Here is a 25,543-nt window from a genome sequence, read left to right on the forward strand (position 1 = left end):
GAGCAGCTTACTTTTACAGGCATTTTACAAGTTGGAGCATCTGGCTCCATTTTTAGATCATTTTGATTCTTTCTGTTCTAACAATCAGTGATTCAGGCAAGGTCTTTTTTTTGTTTGTTAGTTTTGGTTTTGTTTTGTTGGTGTTTTGTTTGTCCTAAAGTTCCAACGACCCATTTCTCACTTACTGGAGAATGTTGAAGCTATCACATGCTGGAAGAAGTTAGTCCTGAGTAGTTGGCCTTCTTGAAAAGGGTGGTGCAGCTCAGGAGGGTTATTTGCCATCTGAAGGACTGAACTTTTAGTTGCTTAACTTCTTTGAGGCTGGTGATACTGTTGGTGGTAGATCCAGGCTGTTGCCCAGGTCTGTGGAACACCCAGGTACAAAAGGTTGCTTCAGGGTGAATTTTTTTCCCTTGCATTTCAGTTCCACCCCTGTGGTACAGCTTAGCAAGTCAGTGCTGTGCACGCAATCATAGAATGATTTGGTGTGGAACAGACCCTAAAGATGATCCTGTTCCATCCCCCTGCCATGGGCAGGGACACCTTCCACTATCCCAGGTCCCTCAGAGCCCCATCCAGCCTGGCCTTGGACCCTTCCCAGGGATGGGGCAGCCACAGCTTCTCTGTGCCAGGGCTTCACCACCCCCAGGAAAAAAATCTCTACTAACATCCCTTCATGCCACTGCTTTCCCCAGCTCTGGGGCTGCAGGCACACATTTCAGCTGAGTCAGGAAGAGCTGTGTCACTGGTGCCTTGGCTTGGTGTGGCCTTTCTGGCAGCCACCAGTGGGCTGAGGGCTGTAGAAATAATACCATCTTCCTTTGGAATCATGGCTTGCCTTTTGACCCTTGTTTCCTCCCTCTGTTGTGCTTTTTCTCCAGCTGGGATGACAGCAGCTCTGTCAGCAGTGGGATCAGTGACACCATAGACAATCTCAGTACTGATGACATTAACACCAGCTCCTCCATCAGCTCCTATGCCAACACACCTGCCTCCTCCCGCAAGAACTTAGATGCACAGGTAAGAAGAGCTTTGCTTTACTCAGCTAACTTTGATATTTGTTATTTTCTCTGTGCAGGAGGTGGCTTTGTTTTAGGTTGCTGAACTTGAACACACAGCCAGCCTTCAGTATAGACAGTATCAAGAATAACCACCTTGTCATCCGTGGCATTTGCAAATATTTCCTCTGTGGGTGGAACCCAAGGCATCTCTGCCATGGTGATGTCACAACAATTGGGTCTTGTCTTCCTAGAGGCACTGAAAACAAATGTAAATGGGATTTTATATAGTTTTTTTTTAGGTCTGAAATGGTATTATGGTTTTCTTTTAAATAACAGAATACACTAAAGTAAACATCAAAGTTCAAAGGTTTTTTACGCTTTCCTCAGAAATGTAAGCCTGTTATACAAATGAAATTGATTTTATTAAATTTCCAGAGCTGTGTGTTATTGAAGGCTTTCTGTGTTTGCCAGCATTTCGTAGGAGGATAAACTTTGCCTCCATCAGCAGGATACAGGTACACTCACAGACACCACACATCCATAGGGGGTGGAACAAGTGAAGGCATCTAACAATTTTTCATTGATCAAACAAATTGTGTAGCACAGAGATTTGCACTAATACAAACTGCATTTTTTTAACCAATTCCATAGATTTTTTTTTTGTTTGGGAAAGTGGAGGACTGAAAAGTCCAGCTTTGTTCTGGTCCTGCTCGAGGGACTCAGGTGCTGTGTGCTGCAGCCACTGGGATGTGGTGACCTGGCAGTGCCACAGGTAGAGGAGAGGGATGTCAGTGTGACCTGCTCCTCTGTTTCTTCCCCCTTTTAATCTTCTCCAGTCCTTTTCATCAGTGGGTCCTAAATCTGTTTTTGCCATCAGTTTTGATGGAGGCCTGTGGTTGCTGTGAAGTGTTGCTGTGTCTCCAGAGCTGTGGTGCAAGCACAGAGCAGTCTTTGTTCCCTTGCCATGCAGTGCATATTTGAGCCTACACAAAGGGTTTCCAGGTAGCCTCTGCCCATCAGCGACTGCACAGGCACTTGGAACTGCTAATACAAGTCCCATACAAGCTGGGAGGAGTTAAGATCTATCAGGCATGTTTTTCAGTACCTGACAGAGAGTAAGATGGGCAGCTAGAAGTATTTTTTGACAATTGTTACTGTCTCAACGTTGCAATTCTGCTGGGGAGTAAAAAAGGAAGACTTAGGGAGATGTGTCTTAAACATTAACCTGAGGAAAAAAAAAAAAGAAGCTCATGTGACTTCTATCTTCTGATGGATCAGATTCTTGGAAACACCTCTGAGAGATCAAAATCTATGTTGACAAACTCCTCTTCCTCCTCCACAACTATTACAGTATCCAAGAGGGTGCAGACAGACACCAGAAGAAAAGCACCTGGAGCTTGTTCAGGCAGCAGAGCACAGTTACTGGCAGAGGAAGCTGGGAGCCAAGAATGTACAAGGGGTGTTTGCAGTTTTTTGGTGTGATGTGTGTCTCTGACCTGCTTCTCTCCTCAGTTTTCATGAATGACAATCCTTATTTCCAGGCATTCTGTTGTCTGCAAATTATTGCCCATAAAGTAGTTGATTTTCAGTGGAACAAACTCTCTGAATCTTGTCAGCCAAGGGAATGAAAAGAGCTTGGAGTGCTGAAATGCATGGCTTGCAGGGTTTATTTTTTGCTGCCAGTTGTAGACCTCAGAGCTCATGATGCAGTGAATGCTGCAGAGACTCCTTTTCTGTCTTTGCTGTGATGGCCAGTGCCCAGGTTTGCCTTCCCCAGGGTGGTGAGTCACAAAGGACAAGCACACATTTGCAGAGGGATGTGGGCTTTTCTCCTGAGGGTGTCCCTGGCTTTGTTTCCCCTAAACTGTCGGTGCTTTTGAGCTGCTGTGATTCTGTCACGTCTCTTTCAGAGGGTACAGAAGTTGGATTTCAGATAATTAAGGAGGGAGCTTGAAGCTAATACATGTGCAGCTGGGAGTCCAAGCAAATAATGCAGCAACATCAAAGGGAGAGAGTCTGAACATGTCAGTGTCTGCTGATAAAATCAGTAACTCAGGCAGAATCATCTCTGCAAAGAAAGGCAGAGTTGCAGTAGAAAAAAATCTCTGTTGAGATTTCTCTCTGCTTTTCAGGGCTGATGAGTACCCCATACTCCAGAAACTGCTGTTTCCCTGTCTTTGAGAAACAGGACTTAAATATGATATTAACTCCCATCTTCAGAGACATTCATAGCTGTATCCTCTTTTTATAGCAATGCAGTGAAGATGTTTGCAAGTTGTTTCTGAACAAGCTAGTGATGGGAACCAGAATTTGCCTTGCCACATTCCCATGTCCTGCTGTGATTATGCCAAGTACCAAACCACTTAATGTAGTCCCAGGAGTTTTGGCACCCTAGTATTTTTCTTTTTTATTGCACAGAATTAGATAAATTACCTTTATCACAGTACTACATATAGTGTGCCTTTAAAGTCACATAATAAGAGAAATTAAGACCTGGTGGGCATTTGAAAATAACTTATTTAACTGAAATAAGATGGGAGAAAGAGACCGAGTAACAAATTCAATCATGTGATGGTAAAAAGATTGGAAGAAAGGTTCCTTTAAATAGAAAAGTGCAGCATCCCTAAGCAGTTGGATAAGACATCTTCTCAGGAAAGATGGGTTTGATCTGTTCACAGCTTCAGATTTACAAAACTTTATGAGTGAGTTGAGAAATCCTGGTGGCTTTGCTCTCAGCTTGTGCTCGCTGTGTCTTGCCATGACCTCCAGCCAAGAGTATTTCCACTTTCACCCTTCTGGGTGGGTGGAGTTTCAGCTGCAATCCCCAAGCCAGGTTTCACTGTGTTTTGGTTTTGATTCCTTAGTCATGTTTCTGTGCTGTTCTCAGTGTTTACCATTAAACAGAAACATCTCTGGCCAGAGGGTTTCAATGGTGGAGGTGCAGCATTTATTTCAAAGGCTGCAGGAAAGCTTTGGCCTTGGGTGTAGCAGTAGAATAAAAGGCAGCAGAGCAAAGGTAGGGGCCTTCTTGAGTGCTGTTTTCTCTGTGCAGACTGACTGTACTAACCTTACAGATTAGGGGAGGGGAAATAAAAGGTAGAGGAATATTTCCTAGTCAACCCAAACTAGAATAAGGCCTTTGCTGGCAGGTAGGTGTATTTCTTGTTCTTGAACACTAACAGTGCATCCACACAATTCCAGACAAGGAGCTTGGAACAAGATGCTGAAGTGACCACGTGAGGAATGGTGTCTTTGAGGTGGCTTTGTTGGCTGATTATTTGGTACTTTTTGCCTGTGCTCTCTTCCAGGATTTGTGAATGTAGGAGCTGTTTGCATGAAATAGTGATTTTGGAGAGGCAGAGGACATAGGAACAGTCACACTGTGAATTTCTTACACACCTACTGGTGGTCAGGAATAGAAAGGTGTCCCAGCTGCCCCAAACCTGGCAGGCACAGGAAGAGAAGGGAGTTAGAAAGCAGAGATTCATTCAAGCCTACACTGGGTTGCTCTCTTTGAATGGAGAGGTAGGGAAACAAGCACAAGGAAAGTACAAGAATATGATATTACCTAAATCCATAATTCAAAATGCATGTTAGTCTCATGACTCAATATGTAGATAAATAACCCAAGCCCTGTTTCCTGACTGAAGAAAGACCATTGAGATATGTGGTGTCAGCTTTCACGCACTGGTCGCTTAACTAGTTTTTCAGGCTTTAAAAAAAAAGTAGTTACAGTAAAAAGCAGAGGAAATTCAACCACAGTTCCCCTGAACTCTCTAATATTAATGGTGTGATCTGGTAGGTAAAGAAAAGTCATAAACTTAAAACATTCTTTAGGAACTTAAAAGCTGAAAAGTGTTGTAAATAATCTAACAGCTTCTCCCGTGCTGTGTATTTCTGATTTTCCAAAAGGAATAAAGACCTTGAGCTTTATAATGCTTTGGGATATTTCAAATAATTTCCTTTTAAATAAATTATTCCTTTTGCCTACCGCAGAGTTCTGAGCACATTCACCTTCTGCTGAGGCTGCAGGGCAGAAAGGTGGCATCAAACCTCACCAAAACCCATCAGCCTGTACTTGGGAACTGCAGTCAGGTGCTGAATTGTCAGTCTCTTTCATGGTTGGAGAACACTTCAGCTATGAATTTTTTTATCCTGATCAGAGTCAAATGTGTGGATATTTGTCATTTGTGGCTGATCACAAAATGGTTGGTTGTGGTGTCACTACATTCACAAAATTTAATCAGCAGCATTTGACAGGAGTAGAATTCTGGAAGAGTAATCATTAGCAGTGGGATATATTAATGCATGGGGAATGTATAAAGTATACACATATATATATAGGGTAATATATTTAATGTAAGCATTTCTGAGATTTTGGCAAAGGTTTGCTGATGAGAAATTTTTCTATTTAATATTGAGCTTAGCAAAATTGATTGTGTTACAACAGAGTCCATAAGACACTGGTAACACAATCAATCTGTGCAGAGAGTAGGGGAAAAAACAGTCCGCAAGAGAAACTAAAGTAATTTATGTATTGAAGTCAGTATCAAATATTGTTAGAAAGTTTTTCTTCAGTCCTTGGGTTCTTTCTACCATGTTAGGTTAGAATTAAGAGCATTCCACGTATTCGAATCTGTTCCAAAAACTGCCTGCTCATGCTCTGGAGATCAGATTGCCAGGCAAGAGATAAGAAAGCAGTAGGAACAAAGGAAGGCTGGCTGCACAGGTTTGAAATGCTTTTTTGGCATTGCAGTAAAAGGGTTTGTCAGAAATTTGAGATGGAGGATTATGAGTGTCACGGAGCTGAATATGTCCTTTATACATGAAGTAGGGGGTTTTCCCCCTTCATTTATTCCAAGGAGCATGGCTGTTGTGTTTTTTTGTATTTTTCTTATAAAGCATCTTAAAATAATGTGTCATTGCTGGGGTTAATTTCTTGCTGTGACATTTCTTCATCAAAGGCACGTTGTGTTTGGTGGTACTCAGAGATTACTGCCGAGCTGATTAACCAGGGTGATGGTTCCTACTTACAAAGCTTCTTGAAAGAAAGACTTGCTCTGAAAGTTGTCTTGCAATTCCTTATCTGTCCTAGACCGACGCAGAGAAGCATTCCCAGGTGGAGCGGAATTCCTTGTGGTCCGGTGATGAAGTCAAAAAATCCGACGGGGGATCTGATAGCGGCATAAAAATGGAGCCGGGATCCAAATGGAGGCGGAACCCCTCTGATGTGTCGGATGAGTCTGATAAAAGCACTTCTGGTAGGAAGAACACTGTTATTGCCCAGACGGGCTCCTGGAGACGGGGCATGTCAGCTCAGGTTGGCATTACCACACCAAGGCCTAAACCTTCAACCACCTCAGGCACGTTAAAGACACCTGGAACAGGTGAGAGAAGGCGTAAGATGTAAACAAGCCAAAAATGTGTTCGGTGTGAAAACAGGTTAAATGCTCTGCAAAGGCAGAACCTGAACTTCAGGTAATCCTGCCTGTATTTTTAGGCATTGCTTTAACCTAAGCAGCATCTTGTATGTCCACATTTCTATCCCTGTCTAAAAATGTGTATTTTGAATTAGTACACCCTGCCAGTTGTTTTCATGAAAAACTCTGGTCTTAAGCCAAACTATTTATTTGGCACAGTATTGCTGCGTGAAGAATAAATAATATAATTTTAGTTTTTGAAATCACTGTTAACCAAGAGCATACAATATATATGGTTGAGGAGATTTTCTTTTTCCACCTTACTAAACAAGCATGTTTGTTTATACTAAACATGATTTCTGGCTTTTCTTCTAAGTGTATTAATGATTTTAGCACTTGCAAATGTGTGAATGAAAATTGATTGAATTTGCATTATCAAGCAATATAATTTAATACCTCTCTTTTTATTAGGTCTTGTACACAATTGTATATGAAAAAGTTAGTTAAATACTGTTTTGAACAATACAAATGCTTTAACAATGCCCTTCAGGGAAATTATACTATCAGCCTAACACGACTAGTGCCTAACGATAGAAATGATTGACCTGTGGTAGCTACAGAGGGGAACTTTTTTTGCTTATCTGTCACTCTTATGTGAGGCTGTTCTGCTTTTCACATTCTCAAAGGCAAAGGCACCACATACTTCCTTTGGCAAGTCTGCATGTGTAACTCACTAGAGTGGCATGTAAGTTCAGTGCGGGCTAGATCATAACTCTGAACCGCACCCCAGTGGCTAACGCGCTTTTGCTTTTCATGCTGCTTTGAGTTTCATCATTTGCTTGATGTTTTCAAGTCATTAAATATTAGAATTCTTTTTCTATCTTTGTAGGGAAAACTGATGACGCCAAGGTATCAGAAAAGGGTAGACTATCTCCTAAAGCTGGACATGTTAAACGTTCCCCATCAGATGCAGGACGCAGCAGTGGTGATGAATCCAAAAAGCTTCCCACAAGTAACTCTAGGACAGCTGCTGCTAATGCTAATACATTTGGATTTAAGAAACAGAGCGGGTCAGCCGTAGGCATGACCATAATCACTGCCAGTGGGGCAACTCTCACCAGTAGATCGGCTACCTTGGGAAAGATCCCCAAGTCATCTGGACTCATGGGTAGGACCACTGGTCGGAAGACTAGTGTTGATGGCTCCCAGAACCAGGATGATGGCTACTTAGCCCTTAGTGCACGAACTAATCTTCAGTACCGTAGCTTACCCCGACCCAGTAAATCCAGTAGCAGAAGTGGAGCTGGGAATAGATCTAGCACGAGTAGCATAGACTCCAACATAAGCAGCAAGTCAGCTGGGTTGCCTGTCCCTAAAATCAGAGAGCCTGCCAAGGTAATCCTTGGAAGCTCTCTGCCAGGATTAGTCAATCAGACTGATAAAGAGAAAGGGATTTCGTCTGACAACGAAAGCGTGGCTTCATGTAATTCTGTTAAAGTGAACCCTGCATCACAGCCTGCTGCTAGCGGAGCTCAGAGTACCCACCAGCAAGGAGTCAAGTACCCCGATGTGGCCTCTCCCACTCTGCGCAGGTAGGCAACAAATTCCTCGGTTCTGCAGTGGTGTTAGTGGGAGCTGAATGAGCAGGACTCTGCCAGCCAGGCCTGGCTGGCTTTGGTGCAGCACTTTCTATTTAGTGTCCTGCTTCAAGGTCTTGGTATTTACGTTTAATTTCACATAAACAGCTTGGCCAGTGTTGTGGATACTTAGGACGTCAAGCGACAGCAGCAGAAGTCTAACATTCAGGAAAAAAAACCAAAACCTGTCTGGCAGAAGCTTTGGCAATTACAATTTGAGTCACCTTGTTGCAGAAATCATACCTGGAGGCTTTCATCTGTGCAGATATCACAGATGTAAGAATTTTCTTACTTGGAGGTTACTGAAGAGTTCTTGCACAGATGTGTATGTAACAACCCTGGAAATATTCCAGTCATTGATCAAATAATCCAACAACTGGAGGGTTATCTCAGATTTTCATGATGACAGTGGCATTGACCTGCCAGGCTTAGATTCACCCAAAGCAAAGTATTATAACTTGTGTGGGTTAGCCCAGCATGTTGCAAGACTCAACATTTTAGCCTGTGAAGAAGAACCCCAAATAAAATTACCATCTAAGCTGGGTAAATTTTCTTATTTAATACTATTTTTTGGACAAAAACCCTATCTGTCTTCTGTTTCTCCAAGAGTACCCCACATACTAACATTACCAAACAGTCGGTGAGGAGCTAATTTGTTGATGCAGTGTATATCAAAGCCTTGATATTGGTGAAAAGTTTGGTTAATCTTATTTTTCAACTGAATTTGAGTAGCTTGTGTGTTTCAAGTTGCAGTGTTTTGCATTTCATTTTGTCGTGACGCCCATAATACCCATACAGTTATGCTCCATCATCCTGCTTCCAGTGATGTGAGAAAGCCACATTCCATCTGAAGCACCAGTGCAAGCATAATGGCTGTGGTGGCAGCTTAGGCTGATGCTGTAAACTGTTTTTAGATGGGTGGTTTTGTTTGAAGAGTCTGTGTGAGGATAATTGAAGATGCTTTATTTTGTACCTGTTTAACAATAGATAAGCCATGTACTTTGGAACACGTAATTTTCATCAATGGCTACTTGAAAACTCCAGTAGGCCTTTCACTTCTATAGGATACACAATGAGAAATGCAGATTTTCAGTGATTTCACCTGAGGCACACTGGTAGAAATGTGATTGGGATTTTTTTATTACCAAAAAGCTGCATTGCTGGCTGCCTAGTTGAAATGCTACATTAGAAATACACGAAACTTCAAAGAGCAGACACTGAGGCTCAATTTAACTGTTCCCTCATTTGATTTACAATTTCACACTTGAATTTTCACTAGCTTGTCAAAGTTGTCATGTGTTGAAATGCATCAGAGTTTAACTGAGCCTCATCTCCTTATTACTGATTTCTAGGATGACAGTAAAGAAGATTTTGAGCTTAATTTTTGTAGTTGAGTTGCAGACATTGTTTTTTGCATATTTCCTTTTGGCCCTGTAGGGTTTTTTGGTGTGACCCAGCAAATTAGAATCCATACCTTTGTAATGGTACAGACTTACCTGTAAGTGTAATATATGTAACCTCTGTGTTGTCATAAACAGGGGGTAGCTTAAAAACAGCTTATAAAACTATTGTGTGGGTGTTTGGGGTTTTTTAAGTTCTGGGATGCTTCTTTAAGAGTGGTTTCCCCAGTGCAGCTGGAGAGGTTGTATGCCCTGGCACAGGAATACCTTGGGGAATGCACTAAGCTGGTATAGCTGCCGAGCGCCATGGAATCATGGGCTGGTTTGGCTCAGAAGGGACCCTGAAAATGGTTTTATTCTGATTCCCACTGCCATGGGCAGAGAGACCTTCCACTATCCCAGCTCCTTCAAAGCCCCACCCAGCCTGGCCTTGGACATTCCAGGGACGGGGCAGCCGCAGCTTCCCTGGGCAGTGTGTGCCAGGACCTCAGCACCCTCACAGGGAAGAATTTCTTCCTTAGTCTGATCTAAACCTGCCCTCTCAGTTGGAAGTGTTGTCCAGGTGCCATGTGTCAAGCATGTAGCAGCAGCTGCCTGGCTCAGGTGTGTTTCATGCACTGGAGCTGCAGGAAGCACCTGTGCAGCCTGGCCGCTGCTGCTGGGCAGCACTGGGCTGGCTGCAGATGCAGCAGGTGCCCTGCTCTAGCACAGCCTGTGTTTCTGGGAAGTGATGGACAAAGTGACTTTGTGTCCATGTGTCCAACAACCTGGGCATGCTCCAAAGCAGAGAAAAGTTCTGCCTGGTGCATGCCTGATGCATTGTTCACAGGGATCCCAGGATGAGGGAAGAGATGAGAAAGTTGACTCCATGTTTAGAAGGCTTGGTTTATTATTTTATGATATATTCTATATTAAAACTATACTAAAATAATAGAAGAAAGGATTTCATCAGAAGGCTGGCTAAGAATAGAAAAGGAATGAATAACAAAGGCTTGTCTCTGACCAAGACAGTCTGGACACTGTGATTGGACGTTAATTAGAAACAACCAGATGAGACCAATCCCAGATCCACCTGTTGCATTCTACAGCAGCAGATAAGAATTGTTTGCAGTTTGTTCCTGAGGCCTCTCAGCTTCTCAGAGGGAAAAATCCTAAGGAAAGGATTTTTCATAGAACATGTTGGTGACACATCCCCACCCCTAAGTCTTCAGGAACACTTGTGTGTAAAGTGCTGTAGCCCTCTGTTCTGAAAGGTTTCACCCATAGTACTCCACAGTGAAGGATAAAAAAGCCAAATCCCTACAGGTATGTGTGAGGAAAGCTAAGGTTCCAAGGGTAGTTACAGGAGCCAAGAGGCAGAAACAAAAGCAGTGTTTTGGGGTGGATGTTTGAAGCTGGAGTGGAAGATACGCTTCCTTCCTAATTTTGAAGATCATTTTTGGAATGATTGATAATTGAGTCTGAAGTGTGTTTACTACTGAGGCACTTGGGCACTTCTGAGAAGTTTGCCATGGACTGTTTATGAGGGAATTGGGGTCTTTGCTTCCTTGGCAGTGAGCTGCATCACAGGCAACAGTGATGCTGTGGTCAGCCTCCTCCATCCCCTCCCTCCCGAGTTCTGGAACTCACCTAGCTTTTTACTAGCCAATTCCAGGTGCCAAAAAGCAGGTAACATCACCTTCTCCAGTAAGAAATACTGTTTCCAGCCAGCTTGGCTCATGGAATGAAACAAGCCTACCTTTGGTATGAGTGTATTGTTGCATCCCAGTAAAAGCTGCTTCTGTACAGAGCATTTGGTGAGCTGTGCAGAATTTACCTGGTCAGCAAGCTTCCAGTCTCTAGTGTTCCATACATCAGATTGTTTCTCTGGTGTCCTTTTTTCTTAGGGAACAGAAGAGGATGTGGTTGTATCTTAGTTCTGTGAAGCTGTATTTTAGCTTGGTGGAAGCACTGGTTGATGATTCAAGGGTGACACACCTGAGATAGATGTGGAGCTGTTGTAATTGCCTCTGGGCTTTACTGAAAGGGACAGTGAACACAAGGAGATTATAAAAGTATAGTTGCATATGTACAATCTAGGATCATGTACTCAATGCTGGTTTTCTGAAGCTAAGATGAAATATAAGGTATCCTTGTGTTTACTGTTATATTTTTATGTATTTTTCGTGCTGTCTTCTTTTTTACAGACTTTTTGGTGGCAAGCCTAGTAAACAAGTTCCCATCACCACAGCTGAAAATATGAAAAACTCAGTAGTCATCTCCAACCCTCATGCTACCATGAGCCAGCAGGGTAACCTTGACTCCCCATCTGGCAGTGGTGTGCTGAGCAGTGGGGGCAGCAGTCCCCTCTATGGTAAAAACACAGATCTCAACCAGTCTCCACTGGCTTCCAGCCCCAGTTCTGCCCACTCTGCTCCTTCCAACAGTTTGACATGGGGTACCAACGCCAGTAGTTCTTCTGCAGTTAGCAAGGATGGCATTGGATACCAGTCTGTCAGCAGCCTGCACACCAGCTGCGAGTCCATCGACATCTCCCTGAGCAGTGGAGGTGGGCTGAGCCACAACTCCTCCAGTGGCTTGATTCCAGCCTCCAAGGATGATTCTCTGACTCCCTTCGTGCGAACCAACAGTGTTAAGACCACGTTGTCTGAAAGGTTAGTGGGCTTTTCTCTTCTTTCTATACGTTTGTATCTAGGGTGGGAATGAAGTCCTGGCAGCAGTAGCCAGTGCTGCAGATACAAATCAAGTAATGCCTCTTACCAGACAGTGCAGATAAGTCTAGGAGCAGAACATGCAGATAATCATTCCCAGAAAGGAGCCCAGTTCAGAGCTGGAGCATGGGTTCAGAAGAGGTTTTGATTTTGCTGTCGCAGCCAATGTGACAACGTTTTTTTGCTACCAGATGGCACCTAATACTTGAATTTTATATTGTAGGGTATCCTTCCAAAGATCTTCTGTTAATTGAGCTGATAGTGGCGTTTTTAAAAACACTCCAACTGTGATTTGAAAAGTCAATTGTTTCCTGTTAAACTTTTTGATAGTAGAATTTGATGACTTTCAAACTGGAGGTGATGCTGAAAAGACAAATCCCCATCTCCATAGTCACTTGATCCCTTCTCATCCTCTCCCTGCTGTCTTGTCCTACCTCCAGTTGTTCACAATAAAAATATTTCAGTACAAGCATTTGTGTGAATGCTTAGTGAATCCTACTGGAAGCTGGATCCAAGTGAAAAACAATCAGCTGAATTGTGTTTCAGGCTGATCAGCTCCCCAGCTCTGTACAGATGAGATTCACTGGTACCTGTGTGGAATCAGGGTGGGACCTGGGAGGAGGCTGAGCAGGAAAGAGGGAGCAGGGCTTTTCCAGTATCAGAGCTGGATTGGTGGCACACTGAGCTGGCACTGGGGTGAACTCTGCAGTGGTCTCTGTGGGACCTCTTGTAGATGAGAGTAGAACCCTTCCAAGTGCTGGAAATCAGCTATGTCCTGATGAGTAGTGATGAGTTCAGGTAGCAAGATTTTTGTAGCTGCATCTCTAGTGGAGGAAATTGCACCTGAATGTAATGTTCTGACAGTTTGGGGTTCTGTTTGTGTTTTATTATAATTCCTTTTTGTTCCCTCATCTTTTCATTCTAATACTCCTTCTCTTGTTTTCTGTCTTGTTGGACTGCTCTTTCTAGCCCTCTTTCTTCCCCTGCTGCTAGCCCCAAATTCTGCCGAAATACTTTGCCCAGGAGACAGGACAGGTAATGCTGTCTCAGGACAGGAGTATGCTCTAGGCTGCAGGTTTTGTTGCCCATCTCAGTGAAGCAAATTGTTTTGTGCCAGACTGTGCTCAGTTGAGTGCTCTGTTGTGTTCATCATCCAGGTGTGAACTGACACAAAGACATGCCAGTGAGAGTCCCTGCAAACACCCACCTACCCACCCAAATCAATCTGGAGAGTGGCATACAGCACAGTTGGCATGGTTTTGGTGTTGCTCTCATTTCTCAATGCCCTTTGGTTTGGGGGGCTATTTTTAACTCACCCTTCATTTCTTTGCCAAAGGCAATTTAAAAGTCATGCCCTTTTTTTTTTTTTTTTTTTTTCCTACAAATCTAAACTCTCACTAGCATTTCAGCATCCCTCTGGCATGCTGCTTCTCCACTGCCTTTCTGGCCTGTCCCTTTTGTTGTGAAGTCCCTGTGTCATTCAGTGTCATCAGTCTCTTACTGCAGCTTGGCTCATGAGTGTTTTCCAAGTCCTTAGGTATTTTACAGTCATCCTTGTACAAAAGAATGTTCAAGTTAGGAAAAGATGACAAAAATCTAAACATTCCAGCTCGCTTTTTCTCACTGATGTAATTTTTATCCCAGTCCCGTACTGTAACTTAGCTATGAGTTGTCATTTAATTAATTTACTCAACCACAGGGGTATTTTCTTTGAAAACAAATTTAACAGGCTCTGCTCATCAGTTGTAAAAACATAAACTGAAAGAGTTGAGTTTTGGGCAACTGATCGGTCCATTTTACTTTGCTAATGGAACTTGGGCTAAGATTTGGAAATTTAAACAGTCTGGGCTCAATGCCTCTTTACAGTAATTAGGTGCATTCCCTAAAGGGTGTCTGCTGAAAGAAATGATGGGAAAGTGGTTTGGACTTGAATATTCTCATCAGGTTTTACCAACAGCCTGCTGAAAAGTGTATTTTTAAACACCCATTTGATGTTTAAAGAGCCATTTTTGTTCATTGTGGGTAGGAGAAGCAGTGAAGTGAGGTTGTGAAGAGCTGTGGTTCATTGGCATGGTAGCAGCTGCATGTTTGTGCAAACCCCACCTGGGTGAGGAGGTCTGTGCATGTTCCTGTAGGGAGGCCCCAGCACCTTTTCCCCTGAAAAGGTGATGCAGATGTTTGTTCGTCCTTCGTCCTGATCTTATTCCTTCCCTTTTGTTCTTCTCTGAAGTTCTTTTCTTTTAACTTTTCTGCAGCGACCCACATCTTGATAGGAACACTTTGCCTAAGAAGGGACTCAGGTATTGGTGTTTCCACGTGGTTTAACATCTTCTGTGGTGGCTTTGGAGTTTGATTTGTGTTTCTGTTGTGGCTGGTGGTGATGGTCGCAGTTTGCAAGAGGTGGCAACAATACTCTTCCTTTTTTCTTCCTTCCTTTTTTTCTTCCTTCCTTTTTTCTTCCTTTTTTCTTCCTTCCTTTTTTCCCCTTCTGTTTTCCTTTCTCATACTCCTTTTTTTCTTCTTTTTTCTTCTTTTTTCTTCTTTTTTTTCTTCTTTTTTTCTTCTTTTTTTCTTCTTTTGCTTCCTTTTTTCTTCCTTTCTTCTTCCTTTCTTCTTCCCTTTTCCTTCCCCTTTTCCTTCCCCTTTTCCTTCCCCTTTTTCCTTCCCCTTTTTCCTTCCCCTTTTTCCTTCCCCTTTTTCCTTCTTCCTTTTTCCTTCTTCCTTTTCCCTTCTTCCTTTTCCCTTCTTCCTTGCTTGCTTGCTTTCCTTCATTCCTCAAAGAAGGCCATTGACAACTGAGCTTTTTCCATCCAGTGGCCTCACTGCTTGAGCCAGAGCTGTGGCTTTTGCTGGCTTAATTGCAGAAAAGCATCTCGAACCATCCCTGGGCTTGATTTAAAAACAGTAATGTTGTTGTTTCTGTGCCTGTTACATGGAATGACCTGAAATAGTTTTTTAACCTTGGGAACCTTGGTGTTGTTGTATAAATAAAAAATATTTAGAAGATCACACCAAGCCTTTCAGGATAATATTGGATATACTAATTTTTTTTTAATTGCATCATAATACCTTAATCTATATCTTATGATCTATAATCTATTTAATCTATACCTCATTCTCTACTCTCGTAGAAAATAACAAAAACATCATCAAATAAACTTACAGCTATTGTCTTGTCACATATTTTGTATATCTGTGAGGTAGTGATTTTTATAACATACTTTTTTTTTCCATTGATACAAGCAATTCTAGCCAGAATTACTATTAGCTGTGTTAATTAAATGCTTTATGTGTTAGAGAATTTACAGAAGGTATCTCTGACAATTTAGGAAATTCAGCTTCTGAATTGCTTAATGCAGCATCTGGGATCACTGCCTTGAAACTGCAGCTGTGATTTTTTCTGTGCTGTGCATCTTGTTCTTCAGAGCAGTCTTGTCCCATGAAGCTGAGTACTAAAAGCCTTTCTTAAAATGGCAAATTGTTTTAATGTTTCCAAGAAATATTCTCTTCTTAGACCAAAGCATTTGAGTGCTGAAGAGGTAGGTATTAATGCTGACAATCAAATGCATCTGTAGTGTGCTAAGGTAATGTGACTGTTTCAAACCCCTTTCTAAAGAAACTGATGTTTATGCAAAGTTTAAGAGATGCAGATTGTCAGGGATTGCTGCTGAAGTGTTGAGGCATAATCAGAAGAATGAATGTATTTTTTGAAAGCAGATTGACTTTTTAAATTATTGCAGTGTTCCCATTGATTTAAAACAGTCTTTATAAGTGATATCTTACTGTAGGGCATTCACTTGAAGGTAATCAAATCAATTAAATAGATAATATCATCAAATAATAGGCTCTGAGTTTTTGGAAGGAGAGCTAGTAACTCATAAATATTTGTCCAAAGGCAATGGCATAGCCCAAGACAAACCCTGAATTCCATCAGCAGATGAGTGATTCCATGAAGCTCTGGCTGTTGGTACCTGTGCCCTAGCACGTAGCTCACATAACACCTGTCCTGACATCCCTGTTTTTCACACACAGGCACAATAAATGAAACCTAAGCTGAAGCCAGGGAGTTTTTTGCCAATGACTACGTTTCTGCTATTTTCTTTGCCTTCAGAAAAGGCTAAACATAGTCTTCTTTATGATGTTTCAATGCTGTTGGTTTTGTACTAAATGGGATCCCCCTCCATAGGCCTTATATGGATGTCCCTGGAATAGGAACTATTGGGTCTCAACGTGTTTAAAAATAATTTTGACAATGGCTTTGTTGACTTGAATTTGGTTATAATATCACAAAAAGTCAGCTAGGGTTTTTGATGTACCAAAGTATTTAAATAGTGTTAGAATTTTGGCATAACTTAGGGAAAGGTTTTCCAAGTTACTGTTTTATTTTTAAATCATATCATGTAGCACACACTACATTTTATCCTACAGTGCTACACAGCACAACTTCTACCTGTAACTTGTGGTTCACTCTAGTTTGGTTACACCTGAAGTCATAGGAAAGAAGTTTGTGGTTTGGTCTTTTTTCCCCCAAACAGAGGCAAAATGAATTAGGAACATGTTGGAAGAGTTTGGAGCAGCTCCTTAATTCAGAATTCTGTTTGGTTTAGATTACTTAATCCTCTAATTTCATAGGAGGATTCTTCCTTTTTTCTTTCTGTCTCTCTCTCCCACCCTAAGCCTTGCTATATTTCATGGTTGGTTTTTTTGGCTTTTTTTTTTTTTAACAAAAAAGTCAAATAAATACCAAAGTTCATGGTGAAAAACCTGTTTGTTTTTGCAGGTATACTCCATCCTCCCAGCTCCGTAGCCAAGAGGATGCAAAGGAATGGCTCCGGTCCCATTCAGCAGGAGGACTGCAGGATACTGCTGCCAATTCTCCATTTTCATCTGGATCCAGCATAACATCACCCTCTGGAACTAGATTTAACTTCTCACAGCTTGGTGAATAATTATCTGTTTGGATAATCACGGCAATGCATTGTGTGTCCTGGAAACAGCATGTAGCACAAGATCATTTCCTTTCTGCAGCTCCAAGGCCCACATTGAACCTGAGGAAGCACTCTCACTGAAATGAGTGTGACTAATTAGCATTATTATCTCGTATGCCCAAAGGTGCCATTCTTGCAGTAACTTTGATTCTCTGGGATTAATCAGATTCCTTAATATAAATTGTGAGCTTTATAAAATGTTCAGTAGAGCTGTCGCTTGATCTCACACGTTGGGGTGCTTAGAGGACATAGGATGGTGCCTGCAGATGTCACAACTTCTATAAAACTATAAACTTCTATAAAACTATAAAACTTCTCTAAAATCCAAGCATTTTATTCACTGTGTGTGCCTATCTCATCGGTTTGGTATTTTATCATTGCCTTTTTCAAACGGCTCATTGGAAAATTGCAGAAAGCTCAGTCAAGCAATTTATATAAGTCAGGGGAGTTTCAAGTGAGAAAAACTGCCATCCCTTCCCTTAATGTCTTTGATAAACACATTTTAAATTAAGGGAACAATTAATGCTGATTGGCAGGATCCATGAGGCATTGCAGGTTTTAGTTGACTATACCAGCAATTGAAATAACCTGATTTAAAGTGCTGGTGGTGCTCATCTCTGTTGGGCTGCTTAAATATGACTTAGTTGCTTTGCAGTTTCTTCAGGTTTGCAAATGAAGGAACATTTGGAAAGAAAATGGCTGTTTGTTTATGACTTTCAAAAGCCCCTCCATAATAATTAATATTATAGTTTAAAATAAATATATTGTTTATAATAACTAATTTATAGATAATAATTATGTGCAAAATAGTTAAGCTTGCTCTTGTGAACCTCTCGTGGGAATTTGGAGCAGATTGCACAGTCACTTCTTTCTAGTGTAGTTTTGAGTTGCAGTAATGTCATCCCAGAGCCTTTCCTTGAGTGTTCTGGGAAGGAACACATTCAATAAGTGGCTTTAAATAAACTGACACTTAGCAAAATTTCAGCTGAATATACACACAGCGTGGCTACATTTCCAACAGCTAGCAAACTGTCAGGAAAGTTCATGAAATTAAAAAAAAAATAACCAAAAAGTGTTTTCATAAGCCCAGAAACTTAACTCTTTATGTACAGTGTTTGAGATTATTTGTATTAGCTTCAAAAGCTCTTCGGCCACAAACTGCAATGAACACCCAAAAAAAAACAACAACAAAAAAAAAGAAAGTATGTTTTCCTATGTTCTTAAGATGAGAGCTTAGAGATATTGAAGTTAAGAAAGGTCATTGGATTTAATTTAAGAGCAAATGATGATATGAAAGTCAAGCAGCTGTGAACTGAATTGTCCTGTCTTCTACAATAGTCTGAGTCAGATGTGGGTGGGTGTAGAAACAGGCAATGACAGCACACCCAGGAAAGCCAGCTGAGCAATTATTTTCTTCTCTTTTTTCCCCCCCACAAATGAACTAATTCTTAGTAAATAGCAGGCATAATTTTAGCCCAGAAGTTATTTGGACAAATGTGAGATTGCAGTACTTTTGTACTCTAAACGCTGGCTGGAAGAATATTATCTTTTAAGGCAAAATTGGTGTTTTACAGTTCTCAGGACATCATTGCTGAAAGTTCTGAGCTGTACAGTTATTAGGAAACTAAAGCTCTTTATATTTGTGTCTAAAATACATAGAAAAATGTCATTTTCTTAGAACTTGAAGGCTTTGAAGAAGGTAATTCCTACTCTATATAGACAAAATACTACAATTTTTGTGGAAGAACAGTTCCAAATTAAATTATTAATTAATTATTAACTAATTAATTATTTAGTTAATGACAAGATAATTTTCTTTCATTCTCCCATGCCTGGGAGGTGTTAGTGAGGTGATTCAGCTTGTTTGTAGAATTAGGGACACATGGATATTCTGGACACAAAGTGTTTAAAATGACCTTATTTGACTTGAGTTTTCACATCCACTAGCCTAGTTTGCATACCCCTTACCTGAAAACCAACGAAGCCTGGAGGAGACAATATTAAAAATTTGTGTCTTAAAGTGGAGGGTGGTGGGGGGGAAGAACCTTTGAAGGTGGAGGATGACAAAAAGAGAGCAGGAAGGGCCTTGTTGGTGGCACTAAGGGCATTTGTGGTGATTGTGAGGGTCCCCAGGATGAGGGAAGAGATGAGAATCTGACTCCATGTCCTCAGAAGGCTGATTTATTTTATTTATTATACAATGATAATATTAATAATAAATATTCTATTTTATATACTGAATTTATTATTTATCATATATTATATAATATATTATTATATAATATATCTTATAAATTATTATTTATTTATAATATAATGTAATATAACATAATATCATATCATATATAATATCATATATACAATAGAATACAATGTAATATATATTACTAGATATTACTATATATGTAATATAGTACTATTATAATAGTAATTATTAATAATTAGTAATTAATATTATTATTTATATTAGTAATATACAGTAATATATTGTTATTAATTAGTAATTAATATTTCTATTATCAGTTAGTAAAATATTATTTATATTGTTAATTAGTAATTTTTATAAATATAATTACTATAATATTAGGATTATATTATATTATATTATATTATATTATATTATATTATATTATATTATATTATATTATATTATTCCTTTCTCTTTCTTTAGTATAGTTTTAGTATAGCAAAATATTATATTATATTAAGCTATACTAAGACTATACTAAAGAAAGAGAAAGGATACATCAGAAAGAGAAGAACGAATAATAAAAACTTGTGACTGACTCAGAGAGTCTGTCACAGTTGGACCGGGATTGGCCATTAATTAAAACCAATTCACATGCTGGGTAAACAGTCTCCAGCCCACATTCCATGGAGAAGCTGAGGCTTCTCATGCTCCCAGGAGAAGAACTCCTGGCGAAGGGGTTTTTCAGCAGGCGTGGCGGTGACGCCGGGTGTGTTTGTTGCAGCGAGCCCCACGAGCGCGGCGCAGCTGAGCCTGTCCAACCCCAGCATGCTGCGCACGCACAGCCTGTCCAACGCCGACGGCCCCTACGAGCCCTACGGCGACACGCGCCTCCGCAACAGCTCCGTGTCCCTGGACGAGAAGAGCCGCACCATGAGCCGCTCCGGCTCCTTCCGCGACGGCTTCGAGGAGGGTCAGTACGGTCCCACGGGGCTGGGGGTGCTCACAGGTGCTGGGGTTCGGCTTCTTTCTCTGCCTCTGCCGAGGTCAGGCTTGATGCGCTAGAGACGGTGTTTTGTGCTCGCACTCGGGTGTTTATTATTTCTTGTTACAAGGCGTTGTCCAGACCCAAGAGATTCCTCCAGGTGATTTGAGACCCTGGCAAAAAGCTCAAAAGGCACAGAGTCAAAACCACCTGTGCCTTTGATTTTAGCCCATGGAAACAATTCCCAACTTTGTGTGAAGATATGCAAGCCACAAGAGTTTGAGTGGAATGATAGTGAATTTGTCACAGGGTGAAAAAGTAGAATTTTGGGGTTTTAGAATGGGGGTTCAAGAGGCAAGATGGAGAAATCTGGGTGTGTCCTGTCCTTCTTCTTCTTGTCTTCCATCTTCTGCTGTGATGGTGACACTTTTGAATTGGTTTGGAGTAGAGACAGACTGCCTAACATAGGTGATAGGTATTAGAAAATTATTGTAAATAAAGTACACGTAGTTTGTAGTATAAAAAGCCAACAGCACCCCAAGGGCAGGGACTGTGCCCCAACCCGACCTGCTGGACAGATCTCAGACGGTCAGAGAAGGAATGGAACAGATAAGAGAAAATAAACAACCCTGAAAAGCAAAACCAAAGAATCTCGACTTCTTCCGTCGTAGGGCTAAGAAAAAAAGACTTTCTAATATCTCAGGGGTCATCTCTAACACATAAACCCCAAAGTTGTGAGTTCTACAGCATTCTAACAAGCCAGAAAATGGCTAAGTGTCTTTCTATATAAGGTCTTTTAAGGCTAAACTATCCAATTAAGAAATTACACCTAAATTATTTTCACTTTTAACCCAGTGACTAATCACTCAAAGTCCACAATGCCAACTTTTCTGTCCAAATACAAAATACCACCCAAACCCAGGAAGAGGAAGGAATAAGAAGGACCAGCCTCCTCCCTTCCATCTTACTTTATATATATATATATTACTATATTCTAAAACACCAAACTCCAAGTTTTCCCACCCTGTGATATTACATACTTCTAATCAACTACACACCTGTAATCACAGTGCTGTCAATCAATTTTGGAAGCCTTCTCCACAGCCTCAGGTCGAATGCAGTGCTCTCCTGGGAGTCTGTCAGCACAGAAAGTCTAAAATCCTCAGTGTCCACAACTCCCAACACAAAGGGTGGCCTTTGAGGGGAGATGGGCACTCCTCTGTTCAAACACAGCTTTCTCAGTGTGGAGCTCTCAGTGTTAGCTAAAACCATAGTCCTGTTTGTGGTTTTTCTGGTTGTGCAATCAGAGTGTTGGAAGAGACCCACAAGGATCATCAAATCCAACTCCTGGCCCTGCCCAGGGCACCCCAACAATCACCCCATGTGCCCAAGAGCATTGTCCAAACACTCTTTAAACTCTGCCAGCCTTGCTGCTGTGACTGCTGCCCTGGGGAGCCTGTTGCAGTGCCCAGTCACCATATGGGTGAAGAGCCTTTTCCTGATATCCAACCTGAACCTCCTCTGACACAAATTCAGGGCATTCCCTCAGGTCCTGTCACTGAATGATGATGTTTATTCAGTGATTGTGTTGGTCAGACACAGGGACTGAGTGTTGTGCCTAGACCTTGGCTGTTCAAGAAATGGCTTAAACATAAGCTGTGCTTCATTTTTAGTGCTCTCAGAATGACTAATCCATGCTTAGAGTCAGCACATCAGTGTTTCTTCAGCAGGGGTGTTCTGAACTTGCACTTCCACATTTCTGCTTATAGTACAGATAAGTGATACCAGTTGGACTGTTTCTATCCCAGTAATTTTTCCAGTTTTTATACTGTACTCAAATAGTCTTTGCTTTTCGTTTCTGCTGAATGTCCTGGCTTTATACAACAGATATTCCAAAGGGAATTGAGTAGTTATTTGAAACATCTAGGCTTGTCTTTTTAGTGCTTCATCATCTTTTCAAATGTGTAACCACACCTGATAAAAAGGACGCTTGTAAATAAGAAAAAGCAATTACCTATAAATGAATATTTCGTTTGGTTGCTCCTGATCTGGCATCCTTGTAGCTGTAGGAGTGGCTGTGAGCACACATTAAAATCCTCAAGCATTGCACTTTGAAAAGTCAGGCATGGAGTGGTTCATGGGAAACATTTTCAGTGTTAACTCTTTGAGTCTTAAATCTCCTTTCTGGCAAGGGTTGGGAGGAGCTTGATTGTCCTTCACAGGCCACACAAGCCTTTGATGGCTCTTTGCTCTGCCTCTGAAGACCTGCACGTACTCAGCACTGTTAATAGCAGTGCCCCATGGTTGTTGCTCCCCAAGAGCCATGGGAGCCACACTTCAGTGCTTGCAGAAACATTTGAGAGCTGCAGAGTGCCTTCCTGGAGATTCTGGTTTTCCCATCATGTTTTTTTTTTTTGCCATTGGAGAAGGTAGAAAATAAGTATTGGGTATGTCTCTGGAGAGATTAATTAATTAATTGTTTATTGAATTTCTTCAGTCTTAACTTCAGTACATTTTATTGTATTTTAGAGGTCTGTGGCTAAGGATTTTTATTAGGGGTTGAAAATTATTGGAATAATGCTGTAGGGCTAAAAGCTGGCTCAGTGCAGGAATTAACCTTTGTTTGCTCTCAGAAAGCTGAATGATCAGAAACAGTCAAAGACTGCCAGATGCTCAGTCAGTCAGTATAATCTGGGAAGGAATTTGAGTCACTGTATCTGTGTTACACTTCAGTGATTTACCAGAAGAGCCACTGCAGCAAAATTTACTTGGGTTTTATTGAAGACATCCTCCAAAAAATTGTAGCCTTAGTCTTTTAACTGTGCTCAAGATTGCAGCAAGTCCATTTTGGCACACTGGAGGTCAAACTCTCTCTTGTAGTTCAGAAATTCTTGTCCAGCAGAGAGCCTGCTTTGGATAAACATTTAGTGAGTATTGCATGTTTGAAGACAAACCATTAAAAAAAAGGAAGAAAAGGACTTAGGTGAAATGTTCTGTTAAGCGCTTTTTATTCATTTGAAAAAAGTAATAAAAATGAATTCCAAGAAATATCCACTAAGTTGTGGACTTGAAAGTGGTTGGAAAATACCACTTTTGTATCCGAAGAAGGAATTTGACCCTACAGGGGACATGCTGAAGATCCCTTTCAGATTTTCCTTAATTTTTCACACCTGAAAGGATAATAATATTTTATCATATGGATTGAATGTTGAGGTGTAGTCTCTGTATTTCTGCCTTCAGGAGAAAGGTCTTCCATCCCTTCCCTGGCTCTAGAGAAGGCTTACTACTAAGCTGACCTGCTTAGTGGCTCCTGCTTATTTCTTAGGGAGTCACAAGGTCCAAGTGGTTGAGTGCCTCTGAATATAGCAGAGGTTTGCCTTCACCTTGAGAGAATAGATTTGAAAGTATTACAGAAATTTAAATTTGTGGTTAATGAACAAATTGATTTTGTACAATCATCCGCTGTCAATGAAGCATAAATCCAGGTCTTAAATAAAGCTTACCAACCTACTTCTTAATTATTTCCTAGCACATAGTATTACAAGGCATTTGTTTCTCATTCACTTCAAAGCAGGGCCAGGATTTATTCTTTAAAGCCTTTTCTTCCCTTGTCTCTGGGTTTGAAGTACAGTCATGTTCTCTCCCAGCACAGCATGTAGGTGGGGAGGTTGGTCAGCCTTGCAGTAACTCTTGTGACAGGGCTCAGGGCTGTGGAGGTGCCAGCAGGAACAGGCTCCAAACTCACCAGAACTTTGTGGGGAAAAAACACAGCATAAAAATTGAGTGGTCTCTTGGCTCTCCAGCTTCCCCACTCTTCCAGCCAACAATCTTCCCTGGGAGCTGGGCTGCCACTGGCTCCCCCCCAGTACTTCAACCTCCAAGAGAAAAAAATTTATATTCTTTATCGTTGGAATAGAAATTATTATTCCTTTTTGTGCTACTGACTGCAATACCAGTTTTTCTTTCTACTCTCTGGGCAGATGGTCACAGCTAGAACCTTTCTTTTCTAGCATTAAAAATGATATGTGCTTGCCTGTGCATTTACAGTGCTTTAAAATAATAGCTCCAGACCAGTCTGGGTTTGTAGGCTGCATGCAGATGCATGCTGGCTGCAAGAAACAGGACTTGCATCAAGAGCATCACTGCCTTCAGGCTCCTAATTAAATAGCCTTCAAGTAGCCATCTGCAGATCCTTTAAAAAGAAATTGCACAAGTATATTAACTCCTTAGTTGTCCTTGAAATGAGAAATCTGAAATTATGTACACGTTCAGAGGATGCACCAGAGTCACCATTCCTGGGGGAATGGAAGAGCTGTGGATCTGTGGTACTTAGGGACATGGTTTGCCTTGGCACTGCTGGGTTAATGGCTGGACTGGATGATCTTGGAGGTCTTTTCCAACCTAAATAAATCTATGATTCTATGTGATCGTGGTGTTTCACAAGGCAGGAGTAGGATTCCCACAGTTATATGTTCTTTCCCTTTTTTTTCTTATTTTGCATCATCTCTCCTGTATTCAAGTCCCAATGTGATCTTAAAAATTCCAGCTGATCCTAACTGCATGTTGTGTCTGACCAAGTCCTTGGTAAAGTTTTTGTTTCCTCTCTGGCCAGTTGGTAGGGCTCTTTTTTGGTTACATCTCTATTAGGAAAACAATTCAACAAGGAAGAACATAGGGAGGCAGACCAGAAAATAATATTATATTCCTTGTGTGGGTCCATTTGTGGCCTTGTGCAATATTGCCTCACTTTGGGCTTTCCATCTTGAAAATCTTAAGGGGTAAATGCAAGTAAAGAAAAGTGAGAAGGAGATCTTAAGCACAGAACATCTGTGATAGAAAGTTAAAACAGAAGTCTTCAGCATGGAAAGTGATGGCTGAAGGGATGTGTATTGAATTTTTGTTTGTTATGAAGAGATTGGTCATCCATTCCTTCTCTTAGCACAATGGCCTGGAGGCACTCAAGGAACTTACTGATTCAGCAGCAGGTCTGAAACAAGTGTAAAGAATCACATTTCTGAGCACAAGAGAGCTTTTCATGTCAGTGGATTCAGTAGCAGTTGAGGGAGTTAATGGTAGACAGGTCACAGCAGCCAAAATAATGGTCTGACTGCAGTTTCCACCCCTGGAATTTGCATCTCTGCTGATTCCCAGAAGCTGCAGAGATGTACCTGGGGAATAATCACAGTGTATCTGTCTCCTCTTTTCTTTCTTTT

The 25,543-nt window shown here is 41.2% G+C and overlaps 1 protein-coding gene across 6 annotated transcripts in view; it reads left to right on the top strand.

Moving 5' to 3' along the window:
* NAV2 (neuron navigator 2) overlaps positions 1 to 25,543 on the top strand; it is a 380,173-nt gene that overhangs the window by 325,660 nt on the left and 28,970 nt on the right. For 4 of the 6 annotated variants that reach the window (XM_050974858.1, XM_050974860.1, XM_018923749.3 and 1 more), the window contains exons 12-17: positions 882 to 1,020; positions 6,097 to 6,388; positions 7,311 to 8,013; positions 11,645 to 12,112; positions 16,950 to 17,110; positions 20,130 to 20,318. In XM_050974858.1, the coding sequence (XP_050830815.1) occupies positions 882 to 1,020; positions 6,097 to 6,388; positions 7,311 to 8,013; positions 11,645 to 12,112; positions 16,950 to 17,110; positions 20,130 to 20,318 (1,952 nt within the window). Of the gene's footprint in view, positions 1 to 881; positions 1,021 to 6,096; positions 6,389 to 7,310; positions 8,014 to 11,644; positions 12,113 to 13,138; positions 13,205 to 14,424; positions 14,470 to 16,949; positions 17,111 to 20,129; positions 20,319 to 25,543 lie in introns of all 6 variants that reach the window. The other 2 variants (XM_009098722.4, XM_009098721.4) reach the window with 1 other exon arrangement.

Source organism: Serinus canaria, chromosome 5 (assembly GCF_022539315.1).
Source record: "Serinus canaria isolate serCan28SL12 chromosome 5, serCan2020, whole genome shotgun sequence".
NCBI lineage: Eukaryota > Metazoa > Chordata > Aves > Passeriformes > Fringillidae > Serinus > Serinus canaria.